Source organism: Gadus morhua, chromosome 8 (assembly GCF_902167405.1).
Source record: "Gadus morhua chromosome 8, gadMor3.0, whole genome shotgun sequence".
NCBI lineage: Eukaryota > Metazoa > Chordata > Actinopteri > Gadiformes > Gadidae > Gadus > Gadus morhua.
The window spans coordinates 20204090-20224089 of record NC_044055.1 but is presented as its reverse complement, the minus strand read 5'-3'; the positions used below and the strand labels follow the sequence as shown (position 1 = coordinate 20224089).

At 46.4% G+C, this 20000-nt stretch overlaps 3 protein-coding genes across 5 annotated transcripts in view; 2 read left to right on the top strand and 1 right to left on the bottom strand.

Moving 5' to 3' along the window:
* Nucleotides 1–516, top strand: part of LOC115549061 (integrin alpha-6) — a 24243-nt gene extending 23727 nt beyond the window's left edge. For both annotated transcript variants that reach the window (XM_030364051.1, XM_030364052.1), the window contains one exon: nucleotides 1–516. This exon is cut by the window's left edge and continues 321 nt beyond it. The gene's annotated coding sequence lies outside the window, so the exon portion shown is untranslated.
* Nucleotides 517–823: 307 nt separating this feature from the next.
* LOC115549060 (neurabin-1) lies at nucleotides 824–14728 on the bottom strand. 2 transcript variants are annotated; one of them, XM_030364049.1, is made up of 19 exons: nucleotides 14128–14722; nucleotides 11814–13752; nucleotides 10903–11035; nucleotides 10310–10430; nucleotides 10119–10223; nucleotides 9942–10032; nucleotides 9685–9843; nucleotides 8936–8989; nucleotides 7797–7897; nucleotides 7406–7534; nucleotides 6962–7058; nucleotides 6784–6850; nucleotides 4013–4143; nucleotides 3438–3673; nucleotides 3058–3120; nucleotides 2360–2597; nucleotides 1992–2081; nucleotides 1654–1842; nucleotides 824–1390 (listed from the first exon to the last, which is right to left on the bottom strand). In XM_030364049.1, the coding sequence occupies exons 2-19, from the start codon at nucleotides 13506–13508 to the stop codon at nucleotides 1181–1183; spliced, it is 3909 nt and encodes a 1302-aa protein (XP_030219909.1). In that variant the 5' UTR covers nucleotides 13509–13752; nucleotides 14128–14722; the 3' UTR covers nucleotides 824–1180. The 2 variants fall into 2 exon arrangements, with proteins under 2 accessions (XP_030219909.1, XP_030219910.1); XM_030364050.1 differs by lacking the exon at nucleotides 1992–2081 and having other exon boundaries at nucleotides 933–1390; nucleotides 14128–14728.
* A 3128-nt stretch (nucleotides 14729–17856) lies between these two features.
* The window catches only part of rapgef4a (Rap guanine nucleotide exchange factor 4a), a 32321-nt gene continuing 30177 nt past the window's right edge, over nucleotides 17857–20000 (top strand). Inside the window, exon 1 of the mRNA XM_030364035.1 lies at nucleotides 17857–18027. Coding sequence (XP_030219895.1) covers nucleotides 17960–18027 — 68 coding nt within the window. The 5' untranslated portion in view covers nucleotides 17857–17959. The remainder of the gene's footprint in view (nucleotides 18028–20000) is intronic.

Sequence of the window (20000 nt, the reverse complement as noted above, 5' to 3'; positions counted from 1 at the left end):
GAGGCTGATCTCGATTGAGGTCACTGATGTCAATCACTGGAATGATATACGATAGGGCTACTCTGCACAACTACGGTCTTTCACAGCCTGGGGAGGGGGGGGGTGCTTGTTTTGTACATTCTATACATTGTGTTGCCGAGTGACATGTGTGGTTAAAGGTGTTTGTATATTTTTCGGAATGTTTTGCAGATTTTGTTCTATTTATTTTATTTTACATTCCATAGGCCACAAGGGGAAAGCAGGACTCTTTCCAAATTAATGACAGAGATCCCTGAATGTCCTTTTCTCAAATGCAGTAGATTTCAAGTGATTGCTTTTCAAACAGTATACCCATGTTCTCTTATCCCTTGATCCGGGCCCACCCTTTATTTTGTACCATGGATACATTGCAACTACTCATTGTAAATTCCCACTCCAAACTTAACAAATGGGTATAACCTTTTGTTTCCTGGCTCCATGAACTGGTGTAAAAAGCTGCCATTTATATAACTTTTTGAAATAAATGTTTTATAATAATAATAGTCAGTGTCGAACCATGCATATACAAAACAGAAGTCAACGGTCTACTTGTAGGCATCTATCGTTACGATGCTGAAACCCCTACCTACTTCCTGCTATAACCACTTTCGCTGAGCAGCTTTGGTCTAGCTTCTGACATCCCTCAGCAGGCTTTTTTTAATCTGGCCTCATAACCCGCAATAGCATTTTCAATCACTTCAATGTAATCAATAGCTGCAATTATTAACTGTTTTACTCAGAAATATGTAATTACAAAGACTTTATTTTGGGGCATTCTCTTCTAATTTAACATTGCACCAAAGTGGTAGTTTAGAAAAATATTTATTCACAGATAAAAATACATTCAACGTGAACAACACAAATGGCGAGGTCTAAAGATAAACATTATTATCATTAACATATAAAAAGCAATCACAAGAGCTGTACACACAAAATCATACATTGTAGTGAATACAGTACTGTACAGAATAAGTGCTGATTCAAACATTCGATTTGGTCTGAAGCTCAATTAAAAAGACACCGTCTTCAAATCTAAAAAAGTTAAGCCGTACAATAGCAGCGGAAACAACCAAATCTAAAATGGAACCCGTGTGTGTGTACGAAGACACAGCATACACCTGCTGGTGGGGAGAATGCAAGCTCCTTTAGTGTTGAGCTCGTCTCACAAGAGCGACTCCGTCCTCGCACCCCTCTTGCCCTGGGTCGACTTCTCTTTGTCGGTCGCCACGCTCCCCTTCTCAAGCGGCTTGTTCTCCTTCTCCTTCCTCATCCTTTTGTCCTTCTCCTTCTGGCTCTTTTCCTCGCTCTTCCTCATCTCCTTCAGCTTCTTCTTCAGCTCTGTGCGGTCGCTTTGACTGCACACGCCCAGAGCCTGCACCGCCATCCCATAAAACAAAAACGGGTTCAAAGAATACACGTTACCAAGTTTACTCATGTAAATATATAATATGAATTAATATTTTATTCATATTTCAGACTCTAAAAACTCTTGTAAATCGGTGTGAACCTATAATTCTTGAATATATGTAGAGAAAACTTCCTTGAGTAGACGTATCCAAATATTTAGATTTTTGATATCTAGGTATTTATGTGATCCAAAAATAAGCACTGGAACTTGTCGAAAAGAGATCAAACCTTGAGCTTCTCACTGTCCAGGCCAAGCAGCTGTTCTCCGTCCACCCCCTTGGCAGTGAACTCCGCCGCGTATTGGTCCATGTTCATGCCAATCAACCACAGACACACCTGCTGGTTGGTCCACTCCAGGAGCGGGCGGCTCTGCCATTGGTTGTTATTGTGCGCTGGAGCCGGGTCATTGTCCAGAGTCTGCGGGCAGAGTACAAATTAGAATGGGCGATGCGTTTCCCTTCGGGTGCGCGTGTGTCAGGAATGAAGGAAGGAGAAGGAGGGGAAGGGCAGTGGTCTACAGGGAAAAGCACCACAGGGGAAGGGAGTGGGGGGCGAGACAGACTCACCTCAGTGGAGGAAAAGGTGACATTGTGAGAGTATCCAGGGAAGGAGTGGTCGGATACAAGATCCGCCAAGCTGGAGGTCCCTACACTCGTCTAGAACATACACACACACACACACACACACACACACGCCTGTGTTACATGCATGTGTCCCACCTCTGAACCAGTGCTGTATTTCTTTATTCATCTGATGAATGAAATATAAATGATGCAATTCCCAGATCAGAAGGGTGAAGGGAGATCGATGTAGATGGATAGATTTATACTTTATTGATCCCCAAGGGAAATTCAAAGTACACGATCCGTGAGCTTTTCAGTGCCAGGAGCTGATGGCTGCAGCCCCACCACGCACGGCCCTGCGCCCCCCTCACCTGCTCTCCCCTCCCGCTGGTGGTCAGGTAGGGCAGGCTGCTGCTGGACACCGAGCGGAGCCTCTCCCGGAACCTCTCCTCCTCCTGCTGCTGCTGCCCCCCCGAGCCCCCCTTCTCCCGACCCCCGAACCAGGGGAAGGGGAAGGACAGGCAGGAGGGGGTGGTGCTCATGGAGCCCGTCGGAGACACGCCCCTGGGGCCAACTGCCAGGTCGCCGTGGGAGCCCCCCCGGCTAGAGCTATAACGCAGCCAATCAAATATTACAATGATCTAATAATGTCTGATAAGCCATAGTCCTGGGACACTTGGGCTGTCACATGGTGTGCTAGTAGCCGTCAGCTCCTTTTATTTATAAAAATACTACAATGGAGACGGCCACTTTGGGTTTTTTATCATGTTCAGAGACCTTGTTTGAGAAGAAACAATGCAGACAGAGTTGATTGAAGTCACATTGCCCAAGTGGGTCAACATTCAGAGCTCTAATAATAGCCTGTGTAACATCGCAGCCTTCACAGCATGTCGAGATCCAAGCTCGTTTTGCCAAATTCAGTTCCAGTTCAGATGCCGTTTGATTTACACAAAACACACTACTTTTTATGCGCTGAAATATCTAAAAGCAGTCACATAGCTAGGTCTTTCTTTAAGAGCAATCTGCGTTGCAAAGGCACCACTGTCCCTCAGCAGAGACACCACTGTACCGTTTATCCGAGGACTTCGTTCCGATCTTCACGCTCCTTCTGCTCAGGGACTTCCGGAAGCCACTGTAGGAGGAGCAGGGAGAACGAGTGTGAGGCAGGCCCGTGGGAAGGCAACACGCGGTCCCCCAGAGACCGAACCACCTCTGAATGGGTGGACTGGTGGCGATGAATGAGTCTAATGAACAGGCCTGTGATCGCCACGCTGAGTATCAAGCTCTGCTCGCCTAATATTAAGCAATATACTTACTGCCCATTAGCAACCATTACTGACATTTTTAACGATGGAAAGGTTTGGTTCATAAAAACGGAACCAAAAAATTTCAGAAAAAAATGGTAAATCAGCTATCTACCACGACCAAGACAGTATAGGGCGTCCGTACCTGAAGTCAGGGAACTTCCGTCTGAGCTTCCTCGCGGACGACTTGGAGGAAGAGGAGGAGGAGGGGGTGATGTCCTCGGAGACGGGGGTCCTGGGTGAGAGGGCCGAGGCGGGGAGGCTGTGGGGGCCCAGGGCCGAGGTGGAGGAGGTGCTCGTCAGGCCGCTCCTAGGCCCCGCCTTCACCGACGCGAGCGCGGGCATCGATTGGCTGTCGTGGAGCGGGGCGGTTTCTCTCGTCTGCGGGGAGACAGAATAGAGAACATGTAAATGGACTGCATTTATACAGAAACCTTTCTAACCAATGGCCACTCAAAGCGCTTTACAATTTATTCTCTCTCTCTCTCTCTCTCTCTCTCTCTCTCCCTCTCCCTCTCTCTATACATCATTCAGCCATTCATGCAGACATGTACACACCGACTGCGTCGAGTCAACCAGGCAAGGAGACAGCCAGCTCGTCGGGAGCAGTTAGTGTTAGGGGTCTTGTTCAGGGACACTTCAACACTCCAGCCAATCCGCTCTACCTCCTGAGCCACGTGCCGCCCCTCGTGTATATCATCGTTAATGCGTGCATCTCACTTGTTGTTTGAAGCTCTCTCTGAGTTTCTCCCGCGACGGCGGGTGCCGCTTTGCCTTCTGGGCCAGCTGAGCTTTGGCCCTCAGAGCGCTGGAGTCCAGGCGTCCCGTGTCAGGGATGCACCATACTGGACCTGACACACACACACACACACACACACACACACACACACACACACACACACACACACACACACACACACACACACACACACACACACACACACACACACACACACACACACACACACACACACACACACACACACACACACACACACACACACGGGAAGGAAATGAACTTTTTTGCCCACCAGCCACTGTGGCAGGTAGATTTAAAAATCTACCAGCCACTCATCTTTTTTACCAGCTACTTTTTATACGCTATATATATTTTATATATATGCGTACATTTGAATCAATATAATAGTAACAATAGATAAGAAAAGTGTTTTTCAGCCGCATCTTTTTTTCCATCAGAAGTTACTTTTACTGTAAGTGGGTTCTACCAAGGAACTGAGTTGAAAAAGTTACACTCTTACCGCATATGATAAACAATTCACAGGTATCTGCCATGTTAAGTCATGTTTATTTTGAAGGTGTTACGATGACAAGTTTGGGGATAATTCATCTATTAAAAGTATTTTCAATAAAAAAACAAATTGACATATTAACAATAAAACAACATGCATGGCTTTTTTTTTTTATATTTACATGTGACTACATACAAATGTGTCCACATACATGGTAACTAACATATGATAGTAAGCATTATTGGCTCTTAACACTAATATTCAGAAAAAACACTGCCTTATAAAGGCTATTGGCTTAAGCAATACAAGTAGAGGCATATGCTTGAACTTTATACCCTGAACTTTTAAACGTTGCAAACGTGCAAAAACATAATTATATATTTATGTGGCATTCAGTCCAATGCTGAAAATATATCTGTGGCATTCAGTAGGCCAATGCTGTGGTAAAGTGTGTAAAGTATGACCAAGTGTGTCTTTCTCTTCAATAGTCTAGATAGAACTTTATCAATCCCCTGTAGGAGAAATTTGTTAATAAGACAATGGTAAAAAAAAAAGGAATCTCCCACTTCCGGCTTCCATGAAAGAGAACCAAACTAATTCACGCAATAGCGTTCATGCAAATCTAGCATTAAAGATTAATTTAAGGAAGTTCTCTCCAGTCACGCTGAAAGTAGTTTGCTAGTAGTAGCGCTTTAATTTGCAGCGTCAGAGAATTCTGAATGCTGACTAAATTATCCGAATTCTGACACTGCAAATGATTGCGCGCTACGACTAGTGAACTAGCCTACTTTAAAAATAACTTGACACTGCGACCAGGCGACAAATGACTAGTGAGAACCTTCTTAAATGAACCTTTAATGCTGGATTTAATTATCAGAATTCAGATTTTATCTCACAATTCAGAGTTTATTAGCCTATTCGATTTCTGAATTAAAATTCTTGTGATGAATAATCTACATTTGTACAGTCGATGTGCAGCACTTTAATTCCCGTCAACTTTGTTTTCTAACACCAGCACTTCCACTACAATGCCCATGTTCCTGACTGCTATATACAAAACCATTTATAGCGCATCTATTTTTGGGCTGGGTAGTGATAGTCCCCCTGAATGCAGATTTAACGTGGGCTCTGATTCTGAATGAATGCCGCTGCTGAACTGTGTGAATAAATAAAGGGAACTGAAATCTAATAAAGACAAGTGGTTTTGATGCACCGGTGAATTCCAGCTGAAAGTGGAACATTGCTACCATCAGGGGAAATTAATTTAAACTAGGCATATTGTAAGTAGCTTTCAATTCCTTGTTTTTTTGTTGATCATATCCATTTGGTATGACAATAGGCACTGAATATTTCTTCATGAGGAGAACCGCTCTAGATTCCCCCACCCCCAAACAGATTTTTTCCTGTAGAACCCTAAGGTGGAAACCGATACGCCCTCTCAACCACAAAATGTTTGAGTCACTTCTATGGAAGTAAATCTTTGCCATCGGATTTTAAAAATAAAAAGCCATTGAACTCTAAGCACTGAATATTTATGCATTGAAATAACGTATTTGGATATGAATGGAACTCCTATTCAGCTTTATTTTTCAATGTTAAAAATTCAAAATCAAAGATTCAACGTCAAAAACTTCAACGTGGGGACGTTGAATACATTGAAATTCAAATCCAGATACGTTATTTCAATGCATAAATATTCAGTGCTTGGAATTCAATGGCTTGTTATTTTCAAAATCCGATGGCACAGATTTACTTCCATTCACTTCTCCTTCGTCATGCTTAACTGATCATACCCCTCTCTCGTTGGTTACACAAATCTTACCATGGACACTTCCAGAACCCCTCTCAAATTTCAGCCTGCCAGACAATTCACGTCACAGTCACGTCTGTTAATTTATGAATGGAATTCTGAACGTGTCCCGCCTCCGAAATAGCCTGGGTATAGCCATGCTGCCTTGTGCGCAATTTCATTTCGCGCTGCTAGGCAGCCTGGATTCCATGGATCCGATTTTCGCCTGAGATGGGGAACCAATCACAGAACGGGGAGGGACGGCAAGACAATTGCGGAAAGGATACATGTTAATGTCTGAATTGAATGCGTTACTCAGATTGATATTCTAGCGTTTACCCAGAGATTTCTGTTGAAAAAGTGAAGTTTGTGGTTCTCACTGGGAGGTCAGTCAGTAAGCACGTGACTGTGCAGGCGGTGCCATCAACTCAGCCAGCCACCAACCACCGTACCTGTGGTTGACGAATCCAGGGAAGGAGTCCTCGCAGACGCCGGCTGGTGGTTCTCCTGCTGTGCGAGCTGAGGACAGAGCCATGGGTTGGTGAGCGCTGAGGAACTGCCGTCATTATGCGACACGCTGAGGGAGTTCACGCGGGACGTCCTAAACTAAAACAAGCCCGTCCTTCTCACCTGGGCCTGCAGACGCTCCACACTCTGCGTGTGCCTCCTCTCCTTCTCCTCCAGGTCCTGCTTTAGCGCCGCCTCCCTCTTCTCCCCCTCATCCAACCTTCAGGAGAATAACGGCCATGTTTTGTCGGCTCATGTTTGCGACACAGGTGTTGTTTAAAATAACTTAACCAGCGACGACTTGTCTTTAAAATGCTGATTCCTAATAACTGGCAATATTTGTGAAGGGTTTGATTGATGTATTGGTCTCTATAATCGTTTTGTTTGTGATATTTATATGCATGTCATTGTATCAGGGCTCTATTACAAAAGAGATTCAGATCTCAAGTAGACTTCTGATATTTAAAAAAAAGACTTCAAATATAAGATGTGGTATATATCCTTTCTCAAAATTCTCATATAGTAATACAATAATCGGCATATTAAGTTTGAAGATTTGATAATTACCTGTTCTGGTATTCTCTGACAAGTCTCTTGGCCTTGCTGTATTTAATCTCCAGACTCTCCGATTGGCTCTGTGCATCAGCCAATCGCTGGCTCACAACCCTGCACAGGGTCTGAGCCTCCTGCCAATACCTGAGAGGAGAGAGAGGGATGGTAGAGTCTCTTAACAATGACCTGAGCACCATAATCATCCAACTTAACCTGAATCACATTATGTTCATCCAACTTAACCTGAATTCCATAACTCCACAATGTTCTAATTAACTCACATGATGTCATGGGTGTGGCCTTTATAAAATGAAACCGTTACTCGGCCCGTTAGTATGCCGTACTAAGCACGGGATTGGTACAACCCTCGCACTGCGTGACATCCTACAGGTATGATAGACCATACTTCTCTAGTTTCTGGCCTTTATCCTCTCCATCCTCCACCCTTTGCTCCAACTCCATCCTCTGAGTCTCCCAGTCTGCCTGGTGCTTCCCCAACTCCTTTAGCTGAAGAGGGACACAAAGAACATTAAAGAAGAGAGTAATATATTACATCTAGATATTATATATTTTTTTGGAGGACACTTCAGAAATCGAAATGGTGTCGCCACAGACACCCAGTTCGTGACATTCATAATACTACAAGTGTAGGGGCTTTCATCAGTGGGCTATAGTCTCAATAACCATTGGGTTACTTCATTAAGCACTAACCACTTAAAACGACATCCATTTCCATGAAATCTTGCAGCTTGCTCAATAACACCCACAGGTATGCTGAGGACATAGAGGTGTTTGATCCTGACCCATTCAGCTGGTAGTCCTACACCTCTCGAATATCCTGGCCCCACAACAAGCTGTCTGGGCAGCGGTTGACTGCGGAAAGTTGAGCTTTTCGGATACTTATTGTATAACGCCACAGTGCGTGTTGATAGGGAAGCTCAGTCTGTTTTATTTATTTACCTGCGTCAGAGGGTAAGGCTTCCCAAACACAGTAGTATAATCCTAGAGTGTGCGTTGATGGTGAAGCTCTGTCTGAGCTGTGTTGTACTTAATGTCCAGGTCTGAGTGAGGGTTAGGCTTCCCGCACACCTAAAGTACAACTCTACGGTGTGTTGCGCATTTCATATACAACATCACTTATTACAACACATACTTAACAGTTACACAAAGACAAAGTACAACGAAAATCATAAAAATCATAAAGTTGGCGTCGGCCATAATCATAGGGATCAGGCACCCCTCTTTCCTAAATCTCTCAGCCCAAAAAGCTTTTTCTTTTAAATCAGTGTTCGAATTCCATCTGAACCATTGGGTTCATTGGCTCTTTAAAACCCTCTCACGCTCAGGCATCCGCCACTATGAGCGTCCTCATCACTGGAGGGGTCCAGCGGACTGACGAGAGAGAGAGCTTCCACTGAGGGCTGGAACGTGGCCGCCGGTGGGTCGGCCCGCGTCCTTTCCCCCTCCGTTTGGTACGGAGCTAAATGGGTCAGCCCGGTTCTACACCTGGAGGGCTGTGGGTCTGCAGCGAGCAGAACGACCTACCTTCTCCCTGGCGTCTCGGAGCTGGGCCGCCTTGGTCTGCCACTCTGAATGGAGCTGGAAGGAAAGTGGCAGAAAGTACATCAAGGGATAAATGTGACTTTACAGAGTGAGAAAAGCCTCAGCAGTCCTCCCAAAGCAGGAGGTAGACTATATAGGTGTGAAGAAAATCATATTTGTTGTTCAATGGAAATCAACCGCAAATTGTTTTGATTGTTGGGGGGGGCGGGGGGGAAAAACCTGCCTTGGCTAGAAATTTCCTTCCAGTACTTGATCATTAACGGGTGTAACTGGTTCTGGTGGGACACCAGTCAAGCGCCGTCCAACAGCTGACAGCCAACATTGTCTTATCAGATACACGAACACCAATAGGTGGTCAATTCAAGGCCTTCTCTCTCACACATAACTCTGCAGTGTGCTGAGCTGGATTACACCAACCGAGCCTCCACCTTCTTGGGCTCTGCTCTGTATGATCTCTACAAGATAGGTTGAGATCTCTGATGGACCCCATGTTGAGGATTGTATAGTAAATGCTGGTTTACCATGTTGTAGATTTAAATCCTATATTTAAATCCTACAGCAGGGAGCACCATAAGGAGTGGAAACAATTCCTCCGAGCTGAAGTGCAACACCATTCCACGCAATAAATGGTTGATTCTATGACATGATGGTGACATGTGATGTGATTTAATATAAAACCTGTTTTGGCGTTGTTCGGTCAGAGGTGTTTACGTGGCCAGGTTTGGGGTTACCTGCTGGTATTTAATGCAGATCTCATGATTGTCCAGACCGCTGAGGGTGGAGACATCATTTTCTTCATCATCCTCCTCCTCCTCTTCTTCTACCTCCTCCTGCTGCTCCTCCTCCTCCTCCTCTTCCAACAGGCTGTTGTCTGACGTGTCATCCTCTCTCTGGGGTACAGACAAGACCGTTCGACAGACCCAGAGAGACCAATGTGAGCAAACTGAAAGTAGCCCTGGGTAAAGCTCCTCCTGTGACACGGACGCACCTCTCTCGGGGATCGCTCCATCTCCAGACTCTCATTGATCAGTCGTGCCACCTCACTCTCCACCCCCTGCCGCTCTCGACCAATCAAAAACCTACGCCGGAGAAAAATGCATCCGGTTAAAGTCACGGACCATGGCGCCTAACCACGAATATGCGACAGCAGAGGAAGTCCACCCACTTCACCAGGCCAGATGTGTTCTTAAGAACCGTAGCGGCAAACATCTGGGAGACTCCCACCAGACTGACTCCGTCCACCTCCACGATCTGGTCGTTGACCATAATGCTGAACACAAACAAAAGCCACCATCATGATCAATATCTTCCTGACATTTTATTGGACCATGAAGACCGTCGAGACGTTGTCCCCACCTTCCGTCTTTCTGCGTGGCGCCTCCCTCGGTCACGCTCTTGACGAAGATCCCCAACTTCTCCAGCCCCTGGTCGGCCCCCACGCCCATCCCTATGATGCTGATCCCAAGGCCGTCCTCCTCTGGGTGGGGGGCAGAGAGAGGTGAACACCGGGCCTGAGACACACCACTGCCAACTGTGCCAATAGTTCAGAGGGAAGCAGAGAGCTGCCTGAGGGGGAAGTGGTGGCTCATTACTTGACTGACTAGTTTCCAATCACGGGTGATTAGATATGGGACTTAATCTCCCAGGTGAGGAGAAGATAATGATAGTAGAAACTGCATTTGCAACCATCCACTCGTCGAGTGTGGGATTATATGTGGGACATTAAATTCATTCAGCCGCCGGTTAAAATGTGGAGATAAGATTAGGGCACAGGATACCGTCAAACAGGCCAGGAATAGCATAAAGAACAGGAACCAAAAGGGTATCTTCTAGGTCAACTAGTGGAGCTAGGGGTTAGGGGTTCCAATGATAAAAATGTAGGCACCTTAAAAAAATACCATCCACCAAATGGCCAACACATTTAGTCATGGTGGCTAAATAAAACATACCTTTTTCTATTTCCACAGCGAAGACATCCATCTTGTCTACTCTCTTCTCCAGCTCATACTCTGCTGACGCGGACACTGGGTCGATGTCGTCATTGTGCCGGTCGTACGTCTCGTTAGAGTATGTATTGTACACCTGATGGACGGATTGACAAAGATAAGAGACATGGGAGGTTTAACATGAGGTTCTTCTGATACAAGGTAAATGTACCATGCTAGGTCATTATTGAGCAGCTAGGGGCAAGATTTTTAGGTAGTACAGAGAGAGTACAGACAGCAGAGTTCTGACCTTTAGCCTGAGAGTCAAACACATCAACCACAACACCAACCCTTGTAAATAAAATAAAGTTACCCGTTATGATGTTTTCCTCAAGAATAACGGGACAGCACAAAGCTAGGGTATGGGTGAGGTTGTGTGTGCATGCTTGCATGCACGCTTCACACAATTCAGAGAAGCCGCCGAGGCCACGACCATGCACTGTTTATGTTGGCTGGTCCACCAGTGGGTGATGGACAAGGAATGAGCGCAATAACACAGCTAGTGCAGATCTGCCCCCCTCCCTCCCTTTCACCATGGGGCGATTCACAAGTATTCTCAACACAGCATAGACACACAGAGACAACACAAATACAACCCCCCCACCCGCCCAAGAATGTTCAGTGTTCTCTTACGCTACTGTAGCTCCGAGCCAAATACAGTCACAGATGCAAGTGGGATCTTGCCTGGCCTGCTCCACAGATGGATTCAAAAAGCACTGCTCTGGGATAACAACTCTGTTTATACAGATTGAGACATCAGCAGGTACAGACTTAAGCTCCACACATCTGTGAAGTGTAAAGAGTTGGATGCTGAGCTGCTTTCCAAATCACTTGAATAAGTTCACTTTTTTGCATTCATGTTCATGGTTTCTTACCGTGATGGGGGCTGTGCAGAAGTGGACCCTTCGCTTTGAATCCTTCTCCTTGTCGTCGGTGAAAGCCTTGTTCTCTATCCCATGGCCCGATGCAGCTTCCGATTCGTCTCCGTGTAATACATCAGCTGTTCCCTCACACTTCTGGTCCACACACGTCTCCCTGGGCTCACCTTCAGCACTCTCCTCATGTAGGCCAGCCTTCATCTGATCCTCGGCGACAGCCTCCCTCTGTTCATCGCTCATCTCAGTGCCCTTCTGACCCCCCTCTTTCCCCTTTTCCCCTTCCATTTTCTCTTCCTCTTCGTCAACCCTTTTGGTTTGGATGGCAATCATCGTTCCGTTTCCTGTGCTGGATGGCGTGTCTTCTTCCCTGGTCTCTCCCCGATCCTCGTGGTTGCACTCCTTTGCCTGCCAGTACTTGTCCCTCCCTGTTATGTCAGATACACTCTCTCCCTCAGATACACTGCCAGATGGGAAGTCCTGCAGGTTATGATTATCTCCTGAGACGATCGCCGCCCTGTCTCCTTGTAAAAGCAAAGTTTTCCCCATGTTGTGTTCCACCAACAGAGGTGCTGAGAGAAGCCCTGGGGAAGCCTCTGTACTGGGCTCCTCAAACACATCGTCCACCAATGGCTCCACAGCATCCATCGCCGCTCCTGCAACACGCTGTTCCCTGGCATCAATCGCCTGGAGAACCTCATCCTTCCTTTCTCTGTCTGCCGCTTCCTCCTCGTTTTCGTCGCTCTCCGATGACTCGTTCTTCACGTCTACCAACTCTGCTCTCACCGGCTGCTCCGGCCAGGTCGAGAGGTCCCTCGGGGTCAAACAGGGTTCACAGGTTTCAGGTGAGACAGAGGCGGGGCGGAAGGATTCCGAATTGTTTGCCTCAGACAAAGGGTCAGCTGAGGAACTCAGAGATGGAGACCGAAGCCCTCGAGGGAAGATATCCTCGGAGGTACATGTGGTAGATGCTTCTTCATCGTCTTCCACCTGGCTGACATGTCCCCTACCTTCTTCCTCCCCTTCATCGTTCAACAACTCCTTGCTGCCTCGGAAAGCGCTCAACCTCGAACTCTGCGCCCCTCCCGGCTCAGCCACCTTGGTCTCGAACAGCTTCCGTGCCACCAGGAACGTCTTTGCCAGCGCAGCCCGGTCGATGTCGGCTATCTCCTGATCCGACTGCTTGACGGGCGTATTGGCCGTCACGCTGGGAAAGTCCAGGCTGGAGAGGCTGGACCTGCTGCCCAGGGCGCCCACAGATGAGACGAGCTGGTTGGAACGCCTGGACTGTGGCAGAGGCGAGGGCTGGCGCTGCGAGCGAGGAGGATGGGGAGAGAGGAGGAGGAGGGCGGAGCAAGTCTCTGAGAGAAGGCCCACATCCTGCCTGAGCTGCTGGCTGTCCATCTGAAGGAAGATGTTCTCTCGGATTTTGGTGCCCATGCTGGTGGTGATCCTACTCCGGGTTAGACTGCTGCTGTCGGAGCAGGTGGTTGTGGTGGTGGTGGTGGTGGGGCTTGTGTCGGACAACATGGGATCGGACAGGCTAGTAGGAATTCCACTCTGGCTTGAATCGCAGCTAGAGGTGGTCTCGTGTGGAGGGGTGCCATCGAAGGTGCATTTGATGGTGTGGAAGTCAGACTTGTAGGTTATCCTATGGGGGGAGGCACTGCGGCCTCTGCTGTCCGTCCGCATCATCTGGAATTCAGGTTATCAGTAGACTGGGGGAAAGTAGTCTAGTGACGAGAAGGTCACTCTGGAGAACAGAACTATGGGCAGGTGCTGTTGTCATATGCAGCCTACTTTAAAGTTGTGAAAGTTGCAGGTGCAAATTAAAACTTGCGGCTACCGGCTAAAAATAATATTACTCTTGGTGAAACAAATATTAATTGGTCTTCTGATTCTGTTCACCAGGTCACGTCCATCACGTTGCAACATTCGTCTGAAAGACAAGATAATTCAAAACTTCACAAGCACGTCCATCACGTTACAACAGTCGTCTGAAAGACAAGATAATTCAAAACTTCACAAACACGTCCATCACGTTGCAACAGTCGTCTGAAAGACAAGATAATTCAAAACTTCATAAACACGTCCATTGGGTTTAACAGTCGTCTGAAAGACAAGATTATTCAAACCTTCACAAACAAAATCAGGTCGAACAATTTAAACAAACAGCGGTCACACTTCCATTCAGAATCGGGCGTCTACCAAGTTATGTTGCGATATAAACAATCCTAACAGCTTAATGCGTGCCGACACGCCTCCAAACTATGGTCTTATCTCAACCGTGCGGTCAAACTTATGAGAGACTCACTGCGTATAAAATAATCATTGATGGTCCTGTGTTCTTGCAGACGAATCGCTTCACAGCCGAGAAGACACGCAAGGCGACAGGGAGCTGATGACAGGGAATGACGCACCTGCTGGGGGAGCTTAGTTAATAGGATGTCGAGACTCCGCTGCACATAGTGGCCCACCAGGAATAGCTCTACATTCATGTGGCTTTAAAAATAAATAAATAAATCGATACATAAATACTGATAATTTAGCAGTTAAAACTAGCCTCGGTCTTTGAACAGCTCGGTAGGAGTCCTAGGGAGGGCTAAAGGCAGACAGATGGCGACTCATGTCTTTAAATACTGTAAAAGGATTATCCAAGTGTAATCCTGTGTAAACTACCCCATCCACACGTACACAGTCAGGGACTGAGACTAAGCAACAATACAGCGTCTAGGGCACACGTGATACCTGCTCCACACAAAAAAGAAATCTGTCAAAATAATGCCGTTCAGATGGTTGCTTACTTACAAATGCCACTATGCAGGGTACTTCATTAATAGGGTTGCATCATATTAGAAAGCTGCATGCATTATATTATTCATATAGGCCTACTATAGTTTTTTTTTCAGTGCCACAGATTGCAACTTGCTCTCACTGGCAGGATCTTATGATTATTAAACATAATCAATGGGCTTTTATGTGTGCTATAATGGCATGCAATTGTGGATTATTATTTACTTTAAATTAGCATATACAGCCTTTATCACTCTACAAAATATTATATCTCTAGAAATATATTAAAACTGTAAAGCGAAGAAGACTTACCTTCCAGCCACCCCATGATGATGTATCTGTGTTTCTCTCTGCAGTGAAATCACCTGGGATCTGTAATCACAGGTAGAATACTGCGTCTACTCTGCATCCACCAGCATTCATGAGTGAGGCTCCTGATAATGCACCTGTGTGTGCAGGGAGAGGGGAGAAACCACGCACCCGACGATAGTGTGCCTCTCTCGTGCGCATATATCTCTCACTGCCAGGCGGTCTCGTGTGCACACAATAGAGTCCGACCTGCCCGTCCAGACTGTGAGCGTGATTCGGGTAACAGTTTAACGGAGCTGGAGAGAGGGGTAGTGGCGCCTGCTGTGACCTGGATCTGACTGGAGACCATCATCCCAGGAGGCACAGGGACCTAGTTGATATAAATAACTAGCCAATCACATACCCCTCCCTGACTCACTACTGAATGGGGCTAACACCAAGAAAGGTGATAGGGGAGGAGGAGGAGGAGGGGGAGGAAGTATAGTTGATTGAGATAAGTATTGTTGGAGGGGGGGTGTGGAGGGGGGGGTAGGGGTTGTTTGAAGGAGGGTACGGTCAAGGATGTGAGAAGATGTGGGAAACTCCATGCATATCATTTGTTGGGTGTGTTGGTTTGGGGGTAGGGGAGGGGAGGGGAGGGGAGGGGAGGGGGGCAGAGAGCCAAGACAAGAAAATACAGAGAAGTGACGACGATCACTGCAAGCATCTGCCCCACAGCGGCGGTCAGCACACAAGTCGAGAAGTTTAAAGCAGCCCAGATGCTCCAGATCTCCTCCCAATAATGAACACATACCAGGACACAGCGTCCTGCTTATCAACCAACATGTGGCTGAGGAAGATAACAAGCACGTGCACACACACACAGACACAAAAACACACACGCGCGCGCATGCACGCACATGGAATGTCGTCCTTGTTCACACTCACAGTAATATTGGATCAGCCTTCTCACATGTGACCAGAGATCCGATATGTGTCAGATCTATTATCACATGACCAAAGTGGCCTGAAACTAGAGTTGGAAAAGACTCAACTTGAAGTGCGCTGCCCTTCCACACTGCTGTGACAATAAATAGGCCACCTCAGCCCGCAATGAGAACATGACCTTTATATTCAAACTCAAATCAACTGAATTCACAACTTCTACAATGACTGAATCAGCCAAGAGAAAGGGCTTCCTATTTCCCACAGAAGGACTGTCCCCTGTTATTAGTGCCCTACAGCCTGGTCACTGACACAGTGTCGCATGCAGGCCTCTGCTGGCCAAACCAGCCTGGCATTTAATATATCCAAAGTAGAATTTCAATAGATGCTAATTGCACTTTACTGCACCTCGATGCATGGCTGAATAGGAAGAGGGTACCGTCAATTCTGACGTTTAATCTTGGTTGGTGAAGACATGGTCTGTGTGTTGCCCTGAACAACTCCAGCAATCCCAGAAGGGAATCCCTCTTGTAAGTCCATCACTTTCTGACAAATCTGAGGCTTTGGGCTGCTAGGGTCCCATTCAATAGTATCTTATATGTGAGCCCCTTAAGTCTCTTGAGGCTGAAACAGTGATTCAGGCCTTTTGTAGATATTGATAGCTGAATTTATCTTATCACATCACACAGCTACTCGTTACAGTAAAATGCTGAATGGCAGACATATGGTTGGTACTGTGATATAACAGCTTTAATGAACTGCTGTTTGATGAATGAATGAGTTCCCATCCGGGGAGATCATTGAGGATGTACAGGACAGATATAATAGTCAGACATGGAATCTGTTTGCTTTGTCTGATTGAGCTGTGTGTGTGTGTGTGTGTGTGTGTGTGTGTGTGTGTGTGTGTGTGTGTGTGTGTGTGTGTGTGTGTGTGTGTATGTGTGTCTGTGCGTGTGTGTGCTGACTTGCATGTAAGTCAGGATGTGTGTGTGTGTTTGCTTAGGAATTTGGCAATCTGCATTGATCAGATGGCGATGTTTTTAGGCAACCGTGGTTTGAGTTTACCAGGCACACAGGGTTATTTCCCTGAGAATCTTAACATTGCGCACACACACACACACACACACACACACACACACACACACACACACACACACACACACACACACACACAGACACACAGACACACACACACACACACAGACACACACAGACACACACACACACACACACACACACACACACACACACACACACACACACACACACACACACACACACACACACTGACAGAGGCTCTAACTAAGCCTAAGTGTCAGTGTCAAATGCAGAACTGTTTAGGCACTTAGACGAACAAGATGTCTGAGCATTTCTAAGCCCGAACAGTCCATTCACATGAAACACTATGCAAGGTGTTTGATTGTATTTAGTGCCTCGTTGTTTTTAGTTTAAGCTGTTATACTGCCCCTTGCTGTCCACATTCATGTATTGCAAGTTAGTTGGGCAGAACTTAAAAGGTTACAGCCATGCATCCATGTCTGTTCTTCCTTCCATTCATTTGCCCATATGACCGTCCGTCCTTTATTTTCTGTGGTTGCCGTGATCATTAGGTAGGCTTACATTTTCTCTTTATTGTTAACGAAAACTTGATTCTCTCCTAATCAGAGAGAATCCGCTGTCTCCCCCCACACACACACACACACACACACACACACACACACACACACACACACACACACACACACACACACACACACACACACACACACACACACACACACACACACACACACACACACACACACACACACACACACACACAGTATCAACTGCAACAGGATTTTTTTTTTAGCACTGGATATTCCTTTGGATAGATCTGCTTTAATACCATTTGATATATAAAAAATATATATAATTTACGCTGCAGCCTCTCCCTGCACTTGAAGGACAGACTGGCACAAAAGTCAGCAAAAAAAATCCTTGGAACCGAAGGCTGTCAGACTTCACCGGAGGGGCGGGGAAGGGGCGCGAGGCAGAGTTCTACCCATTCACGACCACCGACTACCGGAGAGCAGCCTCCTCCTCCTCCCGTACCACTGTAGCACACCGAGCCGGAGAAGATGGTCGCGGTGCATACATCCCTTTATTCGTCCCCGTTGGCCGAGTGGATATGCTGTCTAGATAAAAGGTATGGCTTACAGTATATGATGTGGGATCTTTATGCATTCTCGCGCACTGCTTGCGTTTCTTTCCCCTTCCCTATTCTCCCATGATCCATTCATCCGCGTAAACGTGACTTATCGTAACCGGCGATTGCTGTGTGCGTGTGCACGATCGCCTTTTTTTGGGCTTGTTGGGCATTTTTTCCTCTTACTACAAGCTGGGGTTGATGCGATCTGTTGTTTGTGATCGTGAACAAAAGCACGCACGCGTTTAATTTGACGTTTCGTCAGCGATCGTCGGTCGAAAAGGCGTTGCTGGCTGCAGGTCCAGTTGGATGTGCATGCGTTTAGATATCTGCCCAGGGGAAGGTGCCTGCGCACATGTGTTGGCCTATGGGAGTGAAAAGGCACTTATTGTGAGAAACATATAGAAATATGATTCTGCAGAGAGGGGGGAAGCATATATTCGACTACATTTTGCAATATGTGTGAGTGCCTTTGATTTATAGTATTTTCAAGCACAGTAGCAAAGCCTATTCATTAACGGTTGGCCTCTTTGGATTTTGGAAATTATTTACACTCTGCTCAACAATTCCTTAGAATTTATAGCCAACATGTAGGGAAATAATCGCTTTATACAATCAAATAAAAGAAGGAGAGATAGTACTCTAATGCTTTTCTGCTGCACAAATCCAATAGCCTACTCCTAAGCTAATATTGCATATGGATGATGTGAGGCATTGTCTCTCTTATCCGAGCAGAGGTCGATTGTGAGTCACTCTTCGGACCACAGCAATTGTGAACAACCTGAACAACATTAACGCCAGGTGCTTTGCTTTGCAGCATCTTCGCAAGGCAGATTCTAATCTTACATGTGTGCGTCTTTGCGTGCGTGTGTGTCTGTCCAGGTGCGTGTGTGCGTGTGTATGAATGTGTGTGTGCGTGTGTGTGTGTGTGTGTGTGTGTGTGTGTGTGTGTGTGTGTGTGTGTGTGTGTGTGTGTGTGTGTGTGTGTGTGTGTGTGTGTCTATCTGCTCCATTGATATGAGAAAGCCTCCATTAGGCTGGACTGTAAGCTTACAGTCTAATTGATCTCCTCAGACCCAGACACTCAATACCCTTCAACCGTCCGGCTTTTATCAGATCCATATCCTGCAGCACACTAGTGTATTTGTCAGTGCACATAAGCAGCATGTGGCAACGTGGACGAGTGAGACATTAGAGTTGAGAGAGAGAGAGAGAGAGAGAGAGAGAGAGAGAGAGAGAGAGAGAGAGGGTAAAAACAGAGACGTCATCAAAAATAAAATATAGTTTATGACACTTATTGCCAGGAAGTGTGAAGTGTATGAGATAAGATATGATGTGTTTTCAGCAAAGGGTTGACTATAGGGCAGATAATAGATAGTTGGCCTGCCCAACACACCGCCGCTGTAGTTTTATCATGTCTTTACATCACCTGCTGCTGAAGGCTTAATGTATAGCGAGGCACAATAAATAGATCTCCGCCGTGCTAAAGCGAAACATGGCTGACGAAAACTGAATCTGAAACAATTTAAGTCTTCATTAGTCAAACGTAAAGGCTTTGAATGGAAAACTCAATGAATGTATGACCAATAGAGGAAGCCCAGTCCTCCTTTAGGGTCCAAAATAACTCTTTATAATTGGCCATTTTGGATGGGCCGCCACAATCATGTGTGTGTGCGGGTGTGCCTGTGTGTTTGTGTGTGTGTGTGTGTGTGCATGTGTGTCATTTTTCCGTGTAGCCATCTCTGCAGTCATTTCTGCTACAATACTAGAGATTGATGAGTTGTCAAAGTGAGAGGGTGAATATCAGGCAAGAGACGCTATGCATACATTACACCTCAGAGACATGTACCAGACGAAGCAGGGTCAACCAACATGCCACATATTGACAGGTCACCTTCACACCTGATGGTAATCACCAGAGAGCGAGAGCGAGAGAGAGAGAGAGAGAGAGAGAGAGAGAGAGAGAGAGAGAG

What these genes read in the sequence shown, in the direction of transcription:
- LOC115549060 (XM_030364049.1), bottom strand. Translation starts at nt 13,508, where the DNA reads ATGATGCGGACGGACAGCAGAGGCCGCAGTGCCTCCCCCCATAGGATA. An exon ending in ACGAAGTCCTCGGATAAACG is followed by an intron (nt 2,598 to 3,057) that starts GTACAGTGGTGT and finishes GCTGCGTTATAG; the next exon opens with CTCTAGCCGGGGGGGCTCCC. An exon ending in TCACCTTTTCCTCCACTGAG is followed by an intron (nt 1,843 to 1,991) that starts GTGAGTCTGTCT and finishes CTCTGCCCGCAG; the next exon opens with ACTCTGGACAATGACCCGGC.